At 42.4% G+C, this 21,024-nt stretch overlaps 2 protein-coding genes across 7 annotated transcripts; one reads left to right on the top strand and one right to left on the bottom strand.

The window, feature by feature from the left end:
* nudt7 (nudix (nucleoside diphosphate linked moiety X)-type motif 7) lies at positions 1–3,864 on the top strand. Its single transcript, XM_087312681.1, is given in 4 exon segments — positions 1–178; positions 1,470–1,628; positions 2,170–2,370; positions 2,372–3,864. Coding segments are annotated over 4 exon segments (678 nt in total). The 5' UTR covers positions 1–13; the 3' UTR covers positions 2,525–3,864.
* A 635-nt stretch (positions 3,865–4,499) lies between these two features.
* On the bottom strand, positions 4,500–14,864 carry si:dkey-234i14.6. 6 transcript variants are annotated; one of them, XR_015526806.1, is made up of 8 exons: positions 14,359–14,864; positions 10,667–10,843; positions 8,580–8,804; positions 7,939–8,152; positions 6,621–7,718; positions 5,231–6,314; positions 4,928–5,144; positions 4,500–4,809 (listed from the first exon to the last, which is right to left on the bottom strand). XR_015526806.1 is itself a non-coding variant. In XM_087312655.1 (5 exons), exons 1-5 carry the CDS (start codon positions 14,803–14,805, stop codon positions 7,540–7,542), a joined length of 1,242 nt encoding a protein of 413 aa, XP_087168781.1. In that variant the 5' UTR covers positions 14,806–14,864; the 3' UTR covers positions 4,500–7,539. The 6 variants fall into 6 exon arrangements, 1 of the variants encoding a protein (XP_087168781.1); XR_015526803.1 differs by having other exon boundaries at positions 5,231–7,718; XR_015526805.1 differs by having other exon boundaries at positions 4,500–5,144.
* Between the last annotated feature and the right edge of the window lie 6,160 nt (positions 14,865–21,024).

The raw sequence follows: 21,024 nt of genomic DNA, 5'->3' as shown, positions 1-21,024 counted from the left end.
AAAGTCTGCAGAGATGGAGCTGAAGGAGCGGGTCACCGCGGCTCTCAGGAGTTTCTCGGGTAAAGTGGAGCTCTCCCGGTTACCGATACCGAAGTCTCTGCCGAAGGCGTCGGTGCTGATCCCCCTGCTGCTGCAGGATGGAGAGCTGCGGCTCCTGCTCACCGTGCGCTCCATACACGTGAGGAAAACTTATAATAACACTTTAATAAAGTGTAAATATATATAAACATTGCTTCATACACAGTCATAACTTCATATTTATCCTCTGACAACATCATATAATTGATCAGCGGCGCATTAATGTGCTAAATATTGACCTTTGTCACAGTTATTGATCTTGTCAGGGTAAATTAGGCTAAAGTTGGTTTCATATTCGCTCATATGGACTTTCTCCTTAATAATTCATTTCACAACACTGTGCTTCGCATATTTCTAAAATAGTGAAGTCAAATTAGCAGCCAATGACTATCAGAGTATTGTTCACAGTCATTTAAATAGAGCTAATGATGTTTCTCATCATATTTACATCCATTCCAGACCCAAATATTCAAAACAACTTGATGAGCAATATAGAGAGCATCCCACACCGTCTCACTGCTCAGATATGAGCACATATGAGCATGATGGCACTTCTGTGTTATTATATACTGTACGATTATAATTATTATTTATTAAAAATGCTCTAAATCATACATCCAGAGAAGCTGAGAATCATCAGTGCAGTTCTGCTATAGCTGTACATATATTTAATGTTATAATTATGCTCGAAAGCAGTCCAGGTTTACTTATTTCCAGCAGAAATCTTTAAATGCACATTAATATCTGTCTGTCTTCACCAATCATTGACTTTCAGATGCTGATGTGCTTGATGCTGACGGTCAAATGTGTTTAAAAGTCACATATATCTGACAAAAAGCCATTTAACACATTATTCTGAGGCCAATATCAAACATTTATTAACAATGTTTATATTTTTAAGGTTTATAAATGATTAGCAAAGTCCAAAAATGAAAATTTCTTATCAATTTCACACGTCGTATCACTTCTGAGAAAAACAAAATAGAGCAAATGATGTGTGTGTGTGTGTGTGTGTGTGTGTGTGTGTGTGTGTGTGACTGTTAACTGTAGTTTAATGAACGGTTGGAGAGCTGATCTGAGATGCTGTTTGTTATTTTTTAACTGTGTGTGTGTGTGTGTGTGTGTGTGTGTGTGTGTGTGTGTGTGTGTGTGTGTGTGTGTGTGTGTGTGACTGTTAACTGTAGTTTAATGAACGGTTGGAGAGCTGATCTGAGATGCTGTTTGTTATTTTTTAACTGTGTGTGTGTGTGTGTGTGTGTGTGTGTGTGTGTGTGTGTGTGACTGTTAACTGTAGTTTGGTGAACGGTTGGAGAGCTGATCTGAGATACTGTTTGTTATTTGTTAACTGTGTGCACGTGTGTGTGTGTGTGTGCATGTGTGTTCGTCCTCAGCTCAGTCATCACGCTGGTGAAGTGTGTTTTCCAGGAGGAAAGTGTGAGTCTTCAGACAGAGATGATGTTCACACAGCGCTGCGAGAGGCGGAAGAGGAGATCGGCCTTCCAGAGGACGCAGCGCAGGTCATCGCTACACTCTTCCCCGTCATCAACAAGGTGTGCGTGTGTGTGTGTGTGTGTGTGTGAATAACTGTAAAAATAACTGAAGTCGCAGAAAACATCCGGCGTTCAACATGAATTATGCACATCTTTATGTCTGAGCTCTGATATAAATCAGCAATGAGGAGAGGAGACAGGCTCTGCAGGGGCCGATTTAAACAGGGGCCGGTGCCCCTTTGGCCACACCCCTAGATCCGCCCCTGATTCTGTTCCTCTCTGACTAATATGCATCAAGGAGGTGTGCCGGATCACTGATCTCACGCTTCAGATCACACTGCGGCTGTTGAGTCACGGATCAGACCAATGTTTGGATCAGCACCAAGTTAAATGCATATGTGTGTGATTTAAACAGAGATTTTAATCTGTACCACAAACATCAGAGTTTATATCTGGACTCTCTCCTCGACAACTACATGTTACCTGCATGCACTACACTCCTAATAAAAGCCGAGTCAAACTGAAGGTTAAAATAAACCTGTGTGTGTGTGTGTGTGTGTGTGTGTGTGTGTGTGTGTGTGTGTGTGTGTGTGTGTGTGAGGCGGGTCTGCTGATCACGCTGGTGGTGGCCTTCATCCAGAGCTCCTTCAGGCCCAGCATCAACCCACAGGAGGTCAGTGAGGTGTTCACGCTGCCGCTGGACTTCTTCACGCGAGCGGACCATCATTCGGGATACCCCGTGCCCAGCGTGTTCGGTCCCACACACAGCTTCATGTACACGGATCCGGCTAGCGGTCGCGTGCGTGCATCAGATCTGGGGTCTGACCGCGGCTCTGGCCATCACGGTGGCGGCGATCGGTTTGCAGAAAACGCCGGAGTTTCAGACGGGCTTCGATCTGGAGGATCCAGTGTCTACATTCAGGAGCGCGCTGCAGCGCAGGCTGAGCAAGTTATGAGCATGTGCTGTTGAACAAGCTCATGTAAACACAGCTGTGGGACAGCAGTGGGTGAATATATCCATTAATTAATTATACTTTTATAAACACACTTGATAATGAAGCACTGTGATTGACATTCTCATGTCATCAAAGGGGGAAAGCCCCACCCACTAGTGCCCATCATCTCCATCTCATTAGCATAAACAGCAGCCCTAACTGACAAAAGCATGAAGCACACACTCACACTGAAGCACACCTGACCAGCACTGACAACACACACACACACTGCTGTTTTACATCTGTCACTATGCTGATGCGCAGGCTTCTGTAGCACAGAGGAGCTGATGCACAGAGGAGCTCCGCCCTCTTCTGAATCTCATTTGCATTAAAGGCAACAGTCACCAAAACACCACAATTAGGATCAAATGCTGAAAGGAGCTGTTTCAGAGAGCTGGAGGACATGATCTGTGTGCTGTTCTCAGCTCAAACACAGCAGAGACACATTTACATCTTGTAAAAAGGGGACATAATAGGTCCCCTTTAAGGCTAGTGTGTTTTGGTGTAAATACAGTGTGTGTCATATTTGATATGATTTGCACTGAGCATCTCTTTAGTCTCCTCTGACTGGAGTCACTATTTCAGCAGCATTACATACTTCAATCCAGTAAAATGGTATGTTTTTATAGAGTTTAAAGGGACAGTGTGCAATGTTCTCCACTAGAGGGAGCGCATTCACAACCAACAAACACAGCTGTGATTTGAACAAAGCACTATTGGCTGTTTTAAAAAGGGGAGGAGCTACTTTATGCCCCGCCCTGTCTTTATGTAATTTTGGTTATATTTTATATGCAGGTGCTATAATTTGGCAGTGTTGCTAATTTTTGCACATTGTACTTTTCTGTTTCATTAATGTGCATTTCCTTCTCAAATTAACCTAAAAAATTAAATCCCCATTAAATGTGTTTTTCCTGGTTTGAGATAATGCTCAATAACACTACAGGACTTAAACATCATTACATCCTCATTTTCTCCACCAGAGGGAGCGTGTTCACAACAAACAAAGGCAGAGCTGTGATGTAAACAAGTCACTATTGGCTTTTCTTTTGAAAAGGGGAGGAGCTACTCTATGCCCAGCCCTGTCTTAATGTATCAGTTGAAATTATGCAAATTATCAAATTAAAATGTGCATTTAAAAGCGCTTCAGGGGATTGTTAGAGGCACACTGTGTAATTTTGGATATATTTTTTGCAGATGCACAATAACCTTTTTGGTAGTTCCATATATTTCTTTATTATCAATATGCATTTTCCCTGGCAAATAAATCAGAACAATAAAATCGAATACATTTTCTGTTTCAATAGCATTACAGAAGACTTCATTTCACTATATATTAATGTAGAATTGTAAAAGGTGCAATGTGTAATTCTGGCCACACGAGGGCATTAGTGAAGCAAATCACTTTTTATTAATTTAAAGAAAACTAAATGATTCTGATACAAAAATGCATTTGAAATTATTTGAGTGATGTATGTGTCTCATATAAATTGTAAATGTATATAATAATCCATCCACTAGTGTCCTCCACCTCTCCACCTGCATCGGATGTGATTCTGACTGCTGTAGCTGTCTAATAACTCAAATCAGTCAGCGGAGTGATAGGAAGTAATAATGCACTCTAAAGCTGTCGGAACTACTTTAGCTGTGCATGAGAGTGACCATCAGCCAATCAGAATCAAGCGTTCAACAACAGTTTAGTAGAATTTAAATAACACTAAAATTACAGCACACATTCTCGTGCTGTAATAAATATTACTGAACTGCTGAACCTTGTCTAAAATATAATAAATAAATATTTTGACTTTATTGTTTTTATTTCAGTTTTAGATTTTTGTTTTACGTTTCAATATGAAGCTTGTCATCAGTGTGCATGAGTCATTCCACCAGGGGTCCTCGTATCCTTACATTTCAGGACACGTTAAGTAAAACGTGCATGTCCAAAACAGAAAAACACACGCGTTTATTATAAACACTGCTGCATTTACAGATCTGTTCCATTAACAACACCAAGTTCAAATCACCAAACATTCAAGTAGTAAGAATCATAAGGCAAACGATTCATGTGATGAACACAAATATCACAAAATAAATAGACATCATCATTTCTGTACGTGTTCTTATAGAATATATATAGATATATTTATGCATTAATATTGTGTTTCCATCAGGCACTTCATTTCAGCTGATTTGACCGTTTGTTCGTTCAGTGCAGGGGTCACCAATCTCAGTCCTGGAGGTCCGGTGCCCTGCAGGGTTAGCTCCAGCCTGCCGCAACACACCTGCCTGCTGTTTCTAGTATACCCAGTAAGAGCTTGATTATCTTGTTCAGGTGTGTTTGATTAGGGTTGGAACAAGTTTGTTGACCCCTGCTTTAGTGTGATTGTTGATATATTTATTTATTAATTTATTTTCTCCATTCAAGTGATTTAGCTTAAGAAAATCACACTAACTAGTGCTTAAGTCTATGCAGTAGTACACTCTCAGAAATAAAGGTACAAAAGCTGTCACTTGGCTGATACCTTTTAGGTCCACTTTTGTACTACAAAAGAACATATTTATAGCTATAATGTACAATTGTGTCCTGAATAGTACCTTAGGAATTCCCTACAGGTACAAAAAGTGTCCCTTTAAGCTACCAATGTGCCCCTGTAGGGAACGAAAGTGTACTTTTTGAAAAGGCACTGCCCCAGTGATGCACCCTTATTTCTTAGTGTGTACAGTCTTTATCATAGTGCGTCGGTTCCTGACTGATGTGTGTTGATGATGACTGACATCAGGAGTGTTTAATGAGCTCATTAATGATGAACAAACTCAGATTTCAGCCTCCTCATCTGAGATTTGGTCATCTCACACAGCGCAGTTATAAAGGGTTCAGACTCCTGTAAGGTCACTGTCTGTTTCTAGATTGATCACTTCAGTTAAAACACACAAACACACACACTCCGGCCCATAGTGAAGGGGATCCTTCCCAAACACTTCTCATTGTGAGGTTTAAATACTGCTGAGGGTTCATGCGCTCATCTGTGGCTGTTTGCATGATGATGTGCAGTTTTGATGCACCTAAATATGGACTATAATGTCAGATTTGCTTTTGCTTATTAATATGTAGTGAAACTGTACAGCTGCTTTATCATTTGATGAAATCAGCATTTTAAATGTGCAGTTTTACTATCACAGGAGAAGTGCTTGTGTACGGCACGTAACATATTTAATAGAAGAGAAAACACAAGCATTTCAGGACTTCTCTGAAATTAAGCCTTGTACTGTCATTTATTATGCAAATCGCGAACTGTGCTGCACATTAGACTTTACTCAGAACTCAGCAGGTGGCCATCTGCATGATTAAATGCACTAAAGTTTGTTTGTAAATGTTGTTCTCTACTATTAGCTACTGATGGAGTCTCTGGAGATGCATGTTGTCTTTCAGGACTGCACGCTCATGAGGAACAGTTTGCATTCTCCTAATCTGATATCACTGAAGTGAATAGCTTGAGTTCTGCTTGCTGTGGAGCCCACAGGAGCCCGTTTCTGCCACTGAATAATAAAAAAGAGGTAATTGTCACTTTTCATTTCAGAATTGTAAGATATAAACTCAAAACTGCAGGTTATAAAGTCAATATAGGGACAACATTGTCATTATTGAGAAGCAAAAGGCACAATTGTGAGATATAAACACTCTAAATATTACTTTTGCTGTTTGCTCCAACTACTTGTTTAATATGAGTTATGACTGAATCCTCAGAATTGAGATGTCAACTCAAAACTGTGAGTGATGAAGTCAGAAATGTGTGCTATAAATGTGAGATTCTGATAAAAGACTTCACAAATGTATTCAATACAATCTTTTCTATATTTATACGCTAATAAAATCAGTCTGCTGACGCGTCTTTACCACTCAAGTCAGTCTAAGTAAGAGGAAACTGCTCTTTATATCCTGCAACTGCTATTTTTGTCTCACAATTGTGACTTTTTTTCTTGGAAATACAATTCTGTAAAAAAATATTGAGTTGACATCTCAATTCTGATGATAAAAGTCATAATTTAGAAAGTCTGAGATTAAAAATTCACAATAACCTTATTTAATATTTAGGTGCCATAGGTGAAGGTTATTTATGAAGTAATGTCGAGAGGATCGGGTGCTTATGATTGATCACAGCCGGTGCTGCATTATCCAATGTATAATCCACCAATCAGACGATCCCTAAGCCCCTATAAACACCCTGATCTGCATATCACAGCCATCTTCATCTTGAAGAATCCCCACTTCCTCCCCTACTCCTCCTCCTTTACTAGATGGGTGGCCCAGTGGTTAGCACTGTTGCCTCACCGCAAGAACCTCACTGGTTCTAGTCCATACCAAGCCAGCTGACGTTTCTGTACGGAGTTTACACGTTCTCCCCTTGCTCGCATGGGGTTCCCCCAGGTTCCCCGGTTTCCCCCCACTGTCCAAAAACATGCAGCTTAAGTTAATTGACTAATCCGGCACCACAGTCATGCTCCTATCAGTAGTTCTCTCTGAAGAGCGATCACTGTCTGTTCATCAGCTACTACAGCAGGAGAGTTCCACACATCTACCTAAGCTCAAACTCCCCTCTCGCCCTGCAAACGGGAAGGAGCCCCGGGCTCGAGGATCTGATGAGCTCAGGGCCGAACATGCTTTATAATCACTCATCAGCTGAGGGAGAGCTCTTGAAATGGGCTTCCATAAATTCTGGAGCAGCAGATGACAGTGGAAGTCTTAAAGCCTTCATCAAAGTATTATATTCACAATTTGTGATGACGAAGCAATCAAAAACTGGATGTCATTAATGGGATAAAAAAAATCTAGACAAAATCTGGATCATTTAAACCGTCCTCCCCTTGACTACGGGCCTGAAACAGCATCATCACATCACACTAATAATAGCTAAACACTGTTTTCACAAGTAAAACGCTCTGGTGTTCAGTATTTCCGCTGTTCTGGAGGGGATTTCCTCTCACTCAAACATGGCGGAGGTCAGGCCGCTCCTCCGGAAAGTCTCCGCCACGTGCCGTGAGTGCTGCATCTTGGCCGAAAGCGCCTCGAAAACTTCGTTCTGGTCCAGAGCCGTGGCCGTCCGGTAGATGAACATTCCCAGAGACTCCAGACCGCGCATGCCCAGATTCACACCACAGCCTGACAAACACACACACAGCATGTGAGAATGGTGGGCGGGGACAAAAGCAGCTCATTTGCATTTAAAGGGACAGGCTACAAAAGCAGCTACACTGTGCTTTGAGCGCAATATGAGTATTTTGAGCTGAAACTGCACAGATGCATTGTGGAGACAGCAGAGACTCATCTAAATGGGTTAAACAGGATCTCTTTAATATGAAAGAACTGCATATCTGCTGACCGGTGTCGAAGTTGAGCACTCGCGCCGCTTCCCCCTCCACTGTGACGGCGATGCGGTCCCCCTCGATGAAGGCGGCGTTCACCCGGCGGTACGACAGCAGGATCTCGAACAGCCTCCGGCTGCACTGCATGTTGTGTAGCGTCAGCTCGCTCAGACGCGGCTCCAGGTCCGTCTTATAGGCGTTGAAGGACTGGTGGAAGATGTTCTTCATGATCTGAGCAAACAGAAAAAGCTCATTAGATTCAAGAGTAAAGCCGAGCTACAAATAATCCAGCTGTGTCAGAATTATTAGTGAATTTCTTCTTCAAATATTCCCCAAATGATGTTGAACAGAGTCAGGAGTTGTTCACAGTATTTCCTCTAATATTTGTTCTTCTGGAGAAAGTCTGATTTGTTTTATTTGGGCTGGAATAAAAGCAGTTTAATTGTTTTAAAGCCATTTTAAGGTCAATATTATTAGCCCCTTCAGCAATATTAGTTTTGGATTGTTTAGTTATACAATGACTTTACCCTAATTACCCTAGTGAAGCCTTTACATGTCACTGTAAGCTGAACACTAGTGTCTTGAAGAATATCTAGTCTAATATTATGTGCTGTCATCATGGCAAAGAGAAAAGACATCAGCTATTAGAAATGCTCACCGAAGTGTTGGCCGTGTGCCGCAGGAACTGCATCATCTTGCTGTCAGCATCAGAGCCGCAGACGAGCGCCATGTACCGGTTCCGGAAGGTGCCGTAGATCTTCAAGTGGAATCCGGGTTTGGCGGCGGCGGCCTGAGACGAGCGCCGAGACTCCTTCAGTGTGTCGATACCGTACGCAGACAGGTCGAAGAACACACTGTGGGCACGAATCTCCGGTGTAGGAACCTTGAGAACACAAACACACAACACTGTGAACAAGATACACACACTGAACAGAAAAACTGCGTCAGAATATAAAGTTTATATATACACTCTCACCGGCCACTTTATTAGGTACACCTGTCCAACTGCTCGTTAACACAAATTTCTAATCAGGCGATCACATGGCAACGCATTTAGACATGATTAGGGCGATCATCTCAGACTGGTTTCTTAAACATGACGATGAGTTCACTGTACTCAAATGGCCTCCACAGTCACCAGAGCTCAATCCAATAGAGCAGCTTTGGGATGTGGTGGAACGGGAGATTGGCATCATGGGTGTGCAGCTGACAAATCTGCAGCAACTGTGTGATGCTATCATGGAGCAAAACCTCTGAGGAATATTTCCAGTAGCTTGCTGAATCTCTGACACCAAGGATTAAAGCAGATCTGAAGGCTAAAAGGGGTCCAACCTGGTACTAGTAAAGTGTACCTAATAAAGTGGCCAGTGAGTGTGTATGTTTACATAAATAATTTTAGTTTTAGCCTTTTAATAATAAAAATAAGTGAGAATGTGCAATAGTTTTCATCGTCATGCAACACCTGTGTTATTATTCCTCTATCAAAAGTGATGAGCCATAAGGTAGTCTGATATGTGCGTGTTTGCAGGTCTTCATGCTTTAACTTCCTCTTTCTTCAGCAGAGGATCAGCAGATGCTTCACTTATCAGTGCAAAAACTGTCAAAGCTGAAGATAAATCAAACAAATCTGGTTTATTTTTTATAACATATCCAGAGGATCATAAATAACAACTGCACATCTATAATCCTCTTAGTCTATGCTGACATGATCTTCAGCAGCTCAAACACTCTAATGGCTAATGGACAGACGGCTGCTGCTCACTCAGGGCTGCTGGACATGCTAATGAGATGGGCACTAGTGGGCGGGGCTTTCCCCCTCTGATGACCCGTACAAAGGGAGAATGTCAATCACAGTCTGATCATAACAAACAGAAGTAATTCATGTTCACCGTATAGAAGCTGGAGATATTCACACGCTGCGGACACACTACTGTGTTTATCCCCCTTATAGAGGTGATTTCTGTATAATAGCTGCTCTGTAACGTGTGCATCATTAATACAGCAGTCTGATCTGTAATCCTCCTGTAGAGCTGAGCTGCAGCTGCTGTAATAATGAACCACTGAGTCTTGAACCCTGATCTGACCTCAGTTATCTGCTGTAGATCTGGACATCTGTGCAAACATACGAGAGCGAACGTTCAATATCCATCATTATTCATCTGCTCACATGCGTTTATAACAGCAGGACCTGACGACCTCATGAGGACAAACATGCATATTCACAATCTAGAAAACACACACACACACACAACCACACACACACACACCAGAGCTGCTGAGAGATGAAAACACACACATCCATTAAACTAAAGAGTGATAATGTCGGATGTTCAAAGGGAATATGCTGCTGAAGTCAGAATGATCCCCCCCACCCCTATTTCTGTTTAACGGAGAGAAGATGTTTTCAATATATTTCTAATTATAATAGTTTTAATAACTCATCTTTAACAACTGATTCATTTTATCTTTGTTTATTATTCATTAAGTTGAATGCTTTGGGTTAATATTTAAATTACATTTTCTAACCCAACTCTTGGGTTTTTCCATATTTGACCCAGAATATAATATAACCACATTTATTAAAGTGTAATTAATTTCCATCAAATTGTAGACAGTAGTTTGTCTCCGCCCCTGAGTGCGGGATGATGTCATCGGCTCCTCAGAATAGAGATCTGCATTTACAGGTGTGTGTGTGTGTGTGTGTGTGTGTGTGTGTGTGTGTGGTAATAGGTGATAGACACACACCTGTCTCTGGTCCAGTCTCTCGATGGTGGCGTTGGCTCCGTAAGCGTGGCACGACTCTACGATATAATCAGAGCTGATGCCCAGAACCGAGCAGGAGTCTCCGCACGAACCGTCCGCCACCACGATGACACGCGGACGATCAGCTCTCGACATCTTCCTCAGGTACTCCTCACTGAACTGAACAACACACAGAAGAACACTGAGTCATGAACGTGATATATATATACTCACCGGCCACTTTATTAGGTACACCTGTCCAACTGCTTGTTAACGCTAATCTGTAATCAGCCAATCACAGGGCAGCAGCTCACTGCATTTAGGCATGTAGACATGGTGAAGAGGATCTGCTGCAGTCAAAGCGAGCATCAGAATGGGGAAGAAAGGGGATTTAAGAGACTTTGAACGTGGCATGGTTGTTGCTGCCAGACGGGCTGCTCTGAGTATTTCAGAAACTGCTGATCTACTGTGAGTTTCACGCACAACCATCTCTAGAGTTTACAGAGAATCCAGTGAGCGGCAGTTCTATGGGCGCAAATTGAAGCGCAGCTGACAAATCTGCAGCAACTGTGTGATGCTATCATGTCAATATGGAGCAAAATCTTTAAGGAATATTTCCAGTATCTTGTTGAAGCTACAACACCAAGGATTAAAGCAGTTCTGAAGGCAAAAGGGGTCCAACCCGGTACTAGTCAGGTGTACCTAATAAAGTGGCCAGTGAGTGTATTTTCAGAATATTTTCTGAATGTTTCAGCTAGTCTGAAGAACCACACACTTCTCTCCAAGCAAACACACTTGCTAAACACTCTGAAAGCATGAGTTGTTGATGGAGGAGTGTGTGTGGACGCTGGTGTTTCCCTGACGGTGTGTGGTTTGGACAGATCATCACCCAGAGCAGCTCTAAATGAACTCAACTGCAGGCTGATCTGCTTTATGAGACGTCTCCATCTGTCAGAGACTGCAGGAGTAGAGTTCAAGAGCAGAGAAGACTGTTTACACAAACTAGAGCCCTGTCCTCACTCCTCACTCTTCAACACACACACACACACACACACTCTACACCATCCGCTCTGCATCTGACTAAATGAACAGCACAATATCCAGTGAGGAGCATGTGTTACTGTCATGAGAAGCAGATAACAGAGAGCTTAAAGGGATTTTTGATATTTGGGGGGGCAGAATAATCTTATTTCAAAGTTAAAAATAAAGTGTTTAATTTAACCCCATTGGCAAAAACTATATAGAAGTAAAAAAGCTTCTTTTTTTTCAGTGAGACGAAGTGAAGATTGTGTGAACACTGTGAGGCCTCCGGCTGAATAAATACCAAAGGATATTGATTTCCTCCAAAATAAAGCCCTTTAGTTCAGGGTGACAGATTGCCTGGCCTTCAGAGAAACACAGTCAAGATAAGACGAGCGGCCTGAACCAAAAACAAACACTTTTACTGACACACACACACACACACACACACACATCATTTTGACCTTGTGGGGACATGTTTTGGTCTTCATGAGGAAAAAGGGCTGATAAATCAGGCTAAATAAAGTGTGTGTGTGTGTGTGTGTGTGTGTGTGTGTGTGTGTGTGTGTGTGTGTGTGTGTGTGTGTGTGTGTGTGTGTGTGTGTGTGTGTGTGTGTGTGTGTGTGTGTGCGTGTGTGTGTGTAGATCTGAATCTGTAAAGCTGATTGCTCTTCATGTCTGTCTGCTCTTGAAGATCAGAGTGAGCAGATCTACAGGGAGAAGCTCTTCAGATGAGCTGCTCAGTATCACACATGTGGTTGTTTCATTATCATGACCCGGCCGCTCTGAGTTGGCTGATGGGTCATGTTGATCATTCATTCATTCTCCTTCAGCTTAGTGCCTTTATTAATCAGGGGAATAACTGCCACAGTGGAATGAACTGCCAACTATTCCAGCATATGTTTTACACAGCGGATGCCCTTCCAGCTGCAACCCAGAACTGGGAAACACCCACACACACACTACGGCCAGTGTAGTTGATCAGTTCCCCTATAGCGCATGTGTTTGGACTGTGGGGGAAACCGGAGAACCCGGAGGAAACCCATGCCAACATGGGGAGAACATGCAAACTCCACACAGAAACAACAACTGACCCAGCCGAGACTCGAATCAGAGACCTGAGTGCTGTAAGGCCACAGTGCTAACCACTGAGCCACCGTGTTGCCTTTACCTAACATGATAATATTTTTCGGTTTGGATATCTGGACTAGAAACAAGACAAAAACTTGAAGTAAGGTAAGCGACCGCGTTAAAGTTAGTTTGACGTTAGACATTCATTAGACATTCAGTTTTAAACCAATTAAATTCTTTGTTCCTGTTATAGTTTGAGCCAAAAATCTGTCAGATTGGCGTAAATATGAGCTCTTTATGCTGCACAAGGCTTCATTTCTCAATACAAATTAACCATACATATGCATTAAACAATTCAACCATATGAAATTACACAATAAGAGAAGAACCAAAATGCCCAGAAGAACACCCTGCTCATTGCACAAGGAATCAGCTCTTTATTTATTTTACAATATTTTTACAATAACTTTTAATGTAAACATGGTAAAAGTCAATTAAACTCTGACACCATTTGAGATGAAGAAATCAAATAAACTCTAAACATTTCTAAGTATTATTCTCTGTGATGCGCGAGCTTTGTTTTTCACAGTTATGCCTTTGTTGATTTTATATACAGTACTGAATCCAGATTTACACTGTAAACATATATGTATGTGATATATGGATTTATTACTGTATATAAAATCAACAAAGGCACAACTGTGAAAAAAATAAATGAACAAATAAATTGACACCACAGAATCAACTGTAAAATTGTCAGAATATTATGCTCTGTGATGCACAAGCTTTGTTTTCGCATGTTTTTTTCTGTTTTTTTTTTCTTTGTTTGTTGTTGTTGATTTTATATACATTAATAAATCCATATCTCGGATACAGTAAACACTTGAATTAAACTCTGACACCATTTGAGATAAAAGATTCAAATCAACTCTAAACATTTCTGAATGTTGTTCTCTATTCATCTAAGTGTTTACGAGTTAATAAATCTGGATTCAGTACTGTTTATAAAATCAACAAAGGCATAACTGTGAAAAACAAAGCTCGCGCATCACAGAGAATAATATTTAGACAATTTTAGAGTTGATTTGATTTCTTTATCACAAATGGTGTCAGTTTAATTGACTTTTACCATAAATAAAGCACTGATTCCTTGTGCAATGAGCAGGGTGTTCTTCTGTGCATTTTAGTTCTGCTCTTATTGTGTAATTTCATATGGTTGAATTGTTTAATGCATTAGTATGGTTAATTTGATTTTCATTGTGAAAATGAAGCTTTGTGCAACATAAAGGGCTCATATTTATATCAAATCTTGGCTCAAACTATTACACACTGTAAATAAATCCTGGCTGTCTTAAATTTTTAAGCTAAATCAAATTACTCTTATGAGTCCATTGAAGTTATATTATGTTAAACTGACTTAAAACAGCTTGCTTGAGTTATAAAATTAGGTTAGAACATGATTACAAGTTACAATGACCTAAACACATGCTGTCAGGACTGAGTGATCATGTAATGTTTTACAGAATTGAATGTGAAGCCGAATGTCTGATCAATGTCAAACTGACTTTACCACAGTCGTGCAGTGTTTACGCCGGCGTGTGTACCCTGGTGCCGAGCTGCAGGCGGATGTCCAGCGTCTGCTTCTTCTGCTCCAGGATGCTCAGCAGGTGCTCCTGGAACACACCGATGCGGGTGTAGAAGTGCTCGTTGCTCCAGCAGCCCTCCATGTTGTCGAAGTCCACGCCGAGCTCAAGCAGGAAGCGGACGCTGCGCGGGTCCAGCGCGATCTGCTGCGGGCGGCGGAGCAGCGCGCTCCGGTACCGCGCGTCCAGCAGCGTCAGCTTCAGCACCTTCCCGGAGCGGACAGCGACCAGCGCCGCCGTCAGTCCCACCGGGCCCGAGCCCACCACCAGCACCGGGACCCGCGCGCGCCACCGGCGGATCCGCTCCAGGCTGAGCTTCAGCAGCGCGGACAGCAGCACCGCCAGCAGCGTGCAGAGACCCGCGTCCAGCGCCAGAGCCCGGTACTGCTGCCCGCACACAGCCTCCATCACTCCATCAGCGGCGGCGGACACACCGGACACACACTCACTCACTCACACACACACACGCACACACACACACACACACACACACTCTGCTGACTGGAGGAGTCGGAGAATACACTGCCGCCGTGCAGGAGGGGTGTGGGAGGAGGATACACACACACACTGTGACACACAATCACACAGGAACTCTCTCACACACACACACACGTGACACACACCAACAGGGACTCAAAGACACACATACACACACACACACACACACACTGACACACAATCACAAAAGACACACACACACATGTGACACACACCAACAGGGACTCACAGACACACATACACACACACACCGTGACACACTGTGACACGCCACATACACACACACACACACACACACACGTGACACACCAACAGGGACTCACAGACACACATACACACACACACACACACACACACTGTGACACACAATCACAAAAGACACACACACACACACGTTACACACACCAACAGGGACTCACAGACAGACACAAACACACATTGTGTGACATACACACGTGTCTCACACACACACTCACTGTGACACACATAAACACACACTATGACAGACACACACTGAAAAACCAACACACAGAGACTCACACACACTGTTACACACATATAAAACTATGGCACACAAACAGGCACTATGACACACTGTTACACACACAGACAAACACACAATACACTCTGTGACATATAAACAGACACACACACACACACACACATCATGACACACACACACTATGACATGTGATGAAGATGAGCTTGTGTCTTCATGATCAGCAGATTTGAGGAGTGTAAGGAAACTGATCTGCTGTAGTTTGCAGGTGCAGTGAAGGCGGGTTATTCTGGACCTGGAGGGTAAACAGAGAATAGAGAAGTACCGACGACACGAGGGCTGAAGATCACCGCTGAAACAGCACCAGGGTCATATAATGCAGGAGCGGCTGGAGGATTTCAGATAATCAACCGCTATCAGTCATAGTGTGTGTGTGTGTGTGTAAGAAACTTTTCTTATTAGTGTTGTTATTGTAATTAATAACAAAAATAATAGCAAATTATGATTATTATCAATCTCTAACATATTCATTCATGCATTTTCTTTTCAGCTTAGTCGCTTTATTAATCTGCGGTCGCCACAGTGGAATGAACCGCCAACTCAAACACCAAATAACATTTCTTGACTGCAGAAGATGTTGTATTGTGAGTGTTGTTCAGTTGCTGGGCCTCTGCTTCTCCGGGATCTGCTTTCTCTGGACTATTTTTACGGTCCAGACGTGATGTTATTTGCAGCTTTTATTGATTCTGCAGAGCTCAAACTGTCATGTGGATGAAACCCAGTCTCTGTGAAGCATCACTCTTCATAAACAGTGTGGTGTGTGTGCGGCGTGTGCCGTAAAGCTGCATATTTAACGGTGGAAACTCCGTCATGGACAGTAAATAACACATACAGAGCCCCTGTGAGGCAGCGGTCCTCCAGGTTCAGGAGAGTCAAACCATCAACACTTATGAAGATCCAAACTAATGAGGCAGATTTACTCTCTGCTGTTTATCACGGGCGACGCAGTGGCGCAGTAGGTAGTGCTGTCGCCTCACAGTAAGAAGGTCGCTGGTTTGAGTCTCGGCTGGGTCAGTGGGTGTTTCTGTGTGGAGTTTGCATGTTCTCCCCGTGTTGGCGTAGGTTTTCTCCGGGTGCTCCGGTTTCCCCCAGTCACATGAGGTGAATTGGGTAGGCTAAATTGTCCGTAGTGCATGTGAATGAGTGTGTGTGGATGTTTCCCAGAGATGGGTTGCTGCTGGAAGGGCATCCGCTGCGTAAAAACTTGCTGGATATGTTGGCGGTTCATTCCGCTGTGGTGACCCCGGATTAATAAAGGGACTAAGCTGAAAATGAATGAATGAATGAATGTTTCTCCAGATGAGCAGAGCTGTGTTTCTCCTTCAGTGTGTGGTTTTTCTGAGATTGGATCTGAAAGTCTTCTCCACCTCCTCTTGGTAACGGTTGCCATGCGCTCCGTCTTTCAGGGTCAGAGCTCTTCATTCAGCAGAAATGAGGAGAGCGCTGCAGAACCGACCACAGCCTCACGCTGACTTCACCAGCACACCCCTGCAGATCTGGACCCGCGTTCTGCTTGCTGGATTCACTGGAGGAGGTGTATTTTCATCTCCCAGTAATGTTCATCCCACTCATTATTTTATGTTTTATTAATTTACAAAGAGTGCATCCTTACAAATACACCACCTCCTGAATTAGATTTCCAGTGAGACTTTAAAAGTATTAATGCACTATAAAGCTCCTCCCCTTCCTCATAATTAGCTCCTCCCCTACATCAACAGCAGCTCCACCCATTCTTCATCATCAGCTCCTTCCCTTCATCAACAGCTCCTCCCTTTCATCATCGCCAGCTCCTCCTTTTCATCATCATCAGCTCCTCCCCTTCATCAGCAGCCGCTCCTCCCATTCATTATCACCAGCTCCTCGCCTTCATCAGCAACTCCTCCTCTTCATCATCGCCAGCTCCTCCTTTTCATCATTATCAGTTCCTCCCCTTCATCACCAGCTCCTCCCCTTCATCAACAGCTCCTCCCCTTCATCATCGCCAGCTCCTCCTTTTCATCATCATCAGCTCCTCCCCTTCATCAGCAGCCGCTCCTCCCATTCATTATCACCAGCTCCTCGCCTTCATCAGCAACTCCTCCTCTTCATCATCGCCAGCTCCTCCTTTTCATCATTATCAGTTCCTCCCCTTCATCACCAGCTCCTCCCCTTCATCAACAGCTCCTCCCCTTCATCATCGCCAGCTCCTCCTTTTCATCATCATCAGCTCCTCCCCTTCATCAGCTGCCGCTCCTCCCATTCATTATCACCAGCTCCTCCCCTTCATCAGCAGCTCCTCCTCTTCATCATCGCCAGCTCCTCCTTTTCATCTTTATCAGTTCCTCCCCTTCATCACCAGCTCCTCCCCTTCATCAACAGCTCCTCCCCTTCATCATCGCCAGCTCCTCCTTTTCATCATCATCAGCTCCTCCCCTTCATCAGCAGCCGCTCCTCCCATTCATCATCACCAGCTCCTCCCCTTCATCAGCAGCTCCTCCTCTTCATCATCGCCAGCTCCTCCTTTTTATCATCATCAGTTCCTCCCCTTCATCACCAGCTCCTCCCCTTCATCAACAGCTCCTCCTCATTCTGATCTCCTCTGGATCTACTGCAGAATTAAGCACTAATTAGCTCCTCCTCTTCGAGTAAATGCAGTATTGCAGGTCAGGGTCAGGTTTTACAGCCTCATTTCCTCTGGAGCAGCAGAGACAGACAGATAAACGTGTTCTGTCAACATCGGCCAGTATTAAATCCCTCCTCATCTGGAGTTTCCTGGTGCTCCAGAAGCTGCAGTGACCGACACTTCTGCTTTCATTGATCAGGAGAAACTGCTGATCGAGCCTCGCTGAAGATCAACACAGGACAGACGTTCTGCCGCTGTGTGATAATGAGCTGGACTCTCACTGGACACTGAGCTCGTGTTGAGTTATTTTCTATGCTCTAAATGTTTATACATGTCTATTATATATTATATTTGTATATCAACGGTATATTACCTGCTTCTTTTATCCTCTCTTGATAATATATAAAGCCTCTATACTAAGTGATTATTTGGAGCTCTTTAAGAAACACCTGCTCATATCGTCCCTGATATAGTCTCTGCATACTCTGCAGAACAGGTAGGCCGTGATCTCCTGGTAACAGTAATGTTTGCTATGGTAACCGGCGGTAATGAGCAGATCTCAGTGGTGACCTGCTGCTGCGCTTCTCAACACTGTTGACTAGTTGCCTAGTGATGGAGCTGCTGATGTTCGGGTCATTGTCCTCAAGCTCTTTCATGTGTGCTGCGGGTCACGTCTAAATGCTGCAGATCAAGACACTATTGTGTCAAGTGTTCATTGAAGAGACAGGACACATGTTTCACTGAGGAAACACAGTAAACCACATTCTCCATTATGGGCGTCTCAATCAAACACTAATGCTGCTATTGCCTTCCACATAAACAAAACCACTAGTTAATACTGAATACTGTAGTGTTTTAAATCATACTAAAGTACCAGAATTGATCTGTTGTGGTGATTCTACAGTTGCTATGGTAACACAACTGCTATTGCAATTGAACTGCTGTGATGTTTCTACAGTTGCTATGGTAATACAATAACTACAGTAAATGATGTGTTGTGGTGATTCTACAGTTGCTATGGTAACAAAAAACTACAGTAATTGATTTGTTGTGGTGATTCTACAGTTGCTATGGTAACAAAAAACTACAGTAATTGATCTGTTGTGGTAATTCTACAGTTGCTATGGTAACACAACAGCTATAGCACATAAACTGCTGTGGTGTTTCTACAGTTGCTATGGTAACACAACAGCTATAGTAATTGATCTGTTGTGCTGATTCTACAGTTGCTATGGTAACACAACAACTATAGTAATTGATCTGTTGTGGTGATTCTACAGTTGCTATGGTAACAAAACAACTACAGTAATTGATCTGTTGTGGCGATTCTACAGTTGCTATGGTAACACAACAACTACAGTAATTGATCTGTTGTGGTGATTCTACAGTTGCTATGGTAACACAACAACTACAGTAATTGATCTCTTGTGGTGATTCTACAGCTGCTATGGTAACACAACAACTATAGTAGTTGATCTGTTGTGGTGATTCTACAGTTGCTATGGTAACACAACAACTATAGTAGTTGATCTGTTGTGGTGATTCTACAGTTGCTATGGTAACACAACAACTACAGTAATTGATCTGTTGTGTTGATTCTACAGTTGCTACGGTAACACAACAACTATAGTAGTTGACCTGTTGTGGTGATTTTACAGTCGCTATGGTAACACAACAACTGTAGTAGTTGATCTGTTGAGGTTATTCTACAGTTGCTATGGTAACAACTGCTATAGCAATTGAACTGCTGTGATGTTTCTACAGTTGCTATGGTAATACAATAACTACAGTAATTGATCTGTTGTGGTGATTCTACAGTTGCTATGGTAACAAAACAACTACAGTAATTGATCTGTTGTGGTGATTCTACAGTTGCTATGGTAACACAACAACTACAGTAATTGATCTCTTGTGGTGATTCTACAGCTGCTATGGTAACACAACAACTATAGTAGTTGATCTGTTGTGGTGATTCTACAGTTGCTATGGTAACACAACAACTATAGTAGTTGATCTGTTGTGGTGATTCTACAGTTGCTATGGTAACACAACAACTATAGTAGTTGATCTGTTGTGGTGATTCTACAGTTGCTATGGTAACACAACAACTATAGTAGTTGATCTGTTGTGGTGATTCTACAGTTGCTATGGTAACACAACAACTATAGTAGTTGATCTGTTGTGGTGATTCTACAGTTGCTATGGTAACAACAACAATAGTTTTTGTTAAACCCCATTTGAAAGACTTTCGTTCACAGATGGACTCTCTTCATTATTAGTCGGAAGTGTGAGGATGCAATTACAGTAGCTAAAGAGGTAAAGTGAATTGAAAAGTGAACTTGATGTCTATAGGATGTGTAATATATGCCATCTTACATAAACTGATATTTTGTGTACATTAAGGATAATGTATGATTTGTATTTTACTTTAATAATTGTTTTTATTTGGATGTCTTGTTGGAATTGCATGTTTGTTGCTGATAAATAAATAAAATCAGTTAATTAATTAACAAATAATCTTTATTATTACCTAAAAACAATACTGTGGATGATCAGTGTACTGGAAAGCTGAGCGCAGTAAATGCAGTGTAATGTCTGTGGTGTTTGTACTGTACATGTCCAGCTCTGATTGTGTGGAAAGACTGAGTTAATCTGAGCTGAATATCTGCTATAGACACAGTATTATATGAGTGTGTCAGAGTCAGACACATGGAGCTGCGACACATGGAGGAGGATAGAAACAGTGAATCATCATCATCATCATCGTCACACTTCAGATGTCTGATGAAGAGCACCAGCTGAGACCTTCCAAATTACAATCTAAAATACAGTCATAATCCATGCGCACAGCCAGTTGAACACAATAAGGATTTTAAATGCTCAATTTTTGTTCTGTATTTTAAAACAATTTCCTCAAAATAAAAACAGTATTAGAAGAGTACCAGACTAGCAAATTTGTCTAACTAAA

Source organism: Danio rerio, chromosome 25, assembly GCF_052040795.2.
Source record: "Danio rerio strain M-AB ecotype USA chromosome 25, GRCz13ab, whole genome shotgun sequence".
In the NCBI taxonomy this organism is placed as follows: domain Eukaryota; kingdom Metazoa; phylum Chordata; class Actinopteri; order Cypriniformes; family Danionidae; genus Danio; species Danio rerio.
The sequence above is the reverse complement of the archived record's forward strand: the minus strand, read 5'-3'. Positions and strand labels throughout refer to the sequence as shown.

What these genes read in the sequence shown, in the direction of transcription:
- si:dkey-234i14.6 (XM_087312655.1), bottom strand. Translation starts at nt 14,805, where the DNA reads ATGGAGGCTGTGTGCGGGCAGCAGTACCGGGCTCTGGCGCTGGACGCG. An exon ending in AGAGACTGGACCAGAGACAG is followed by an intron (nt 8,805 to 10,666) that starts GTGTGTGTCTAT and finishes TGTGTTCTCAAG; the next exon opens with GTTCCTACACCGGAGATTCG. An exon ending in AGTGCTCAACTTCGACACCG is followed by an intron (nt 7,719 to 7,938) that starts GTCAGCAGATAT and finishes TGTGTTTGTCAG; the next exon opens with GCTGTGGTGTGAATCTGGGC.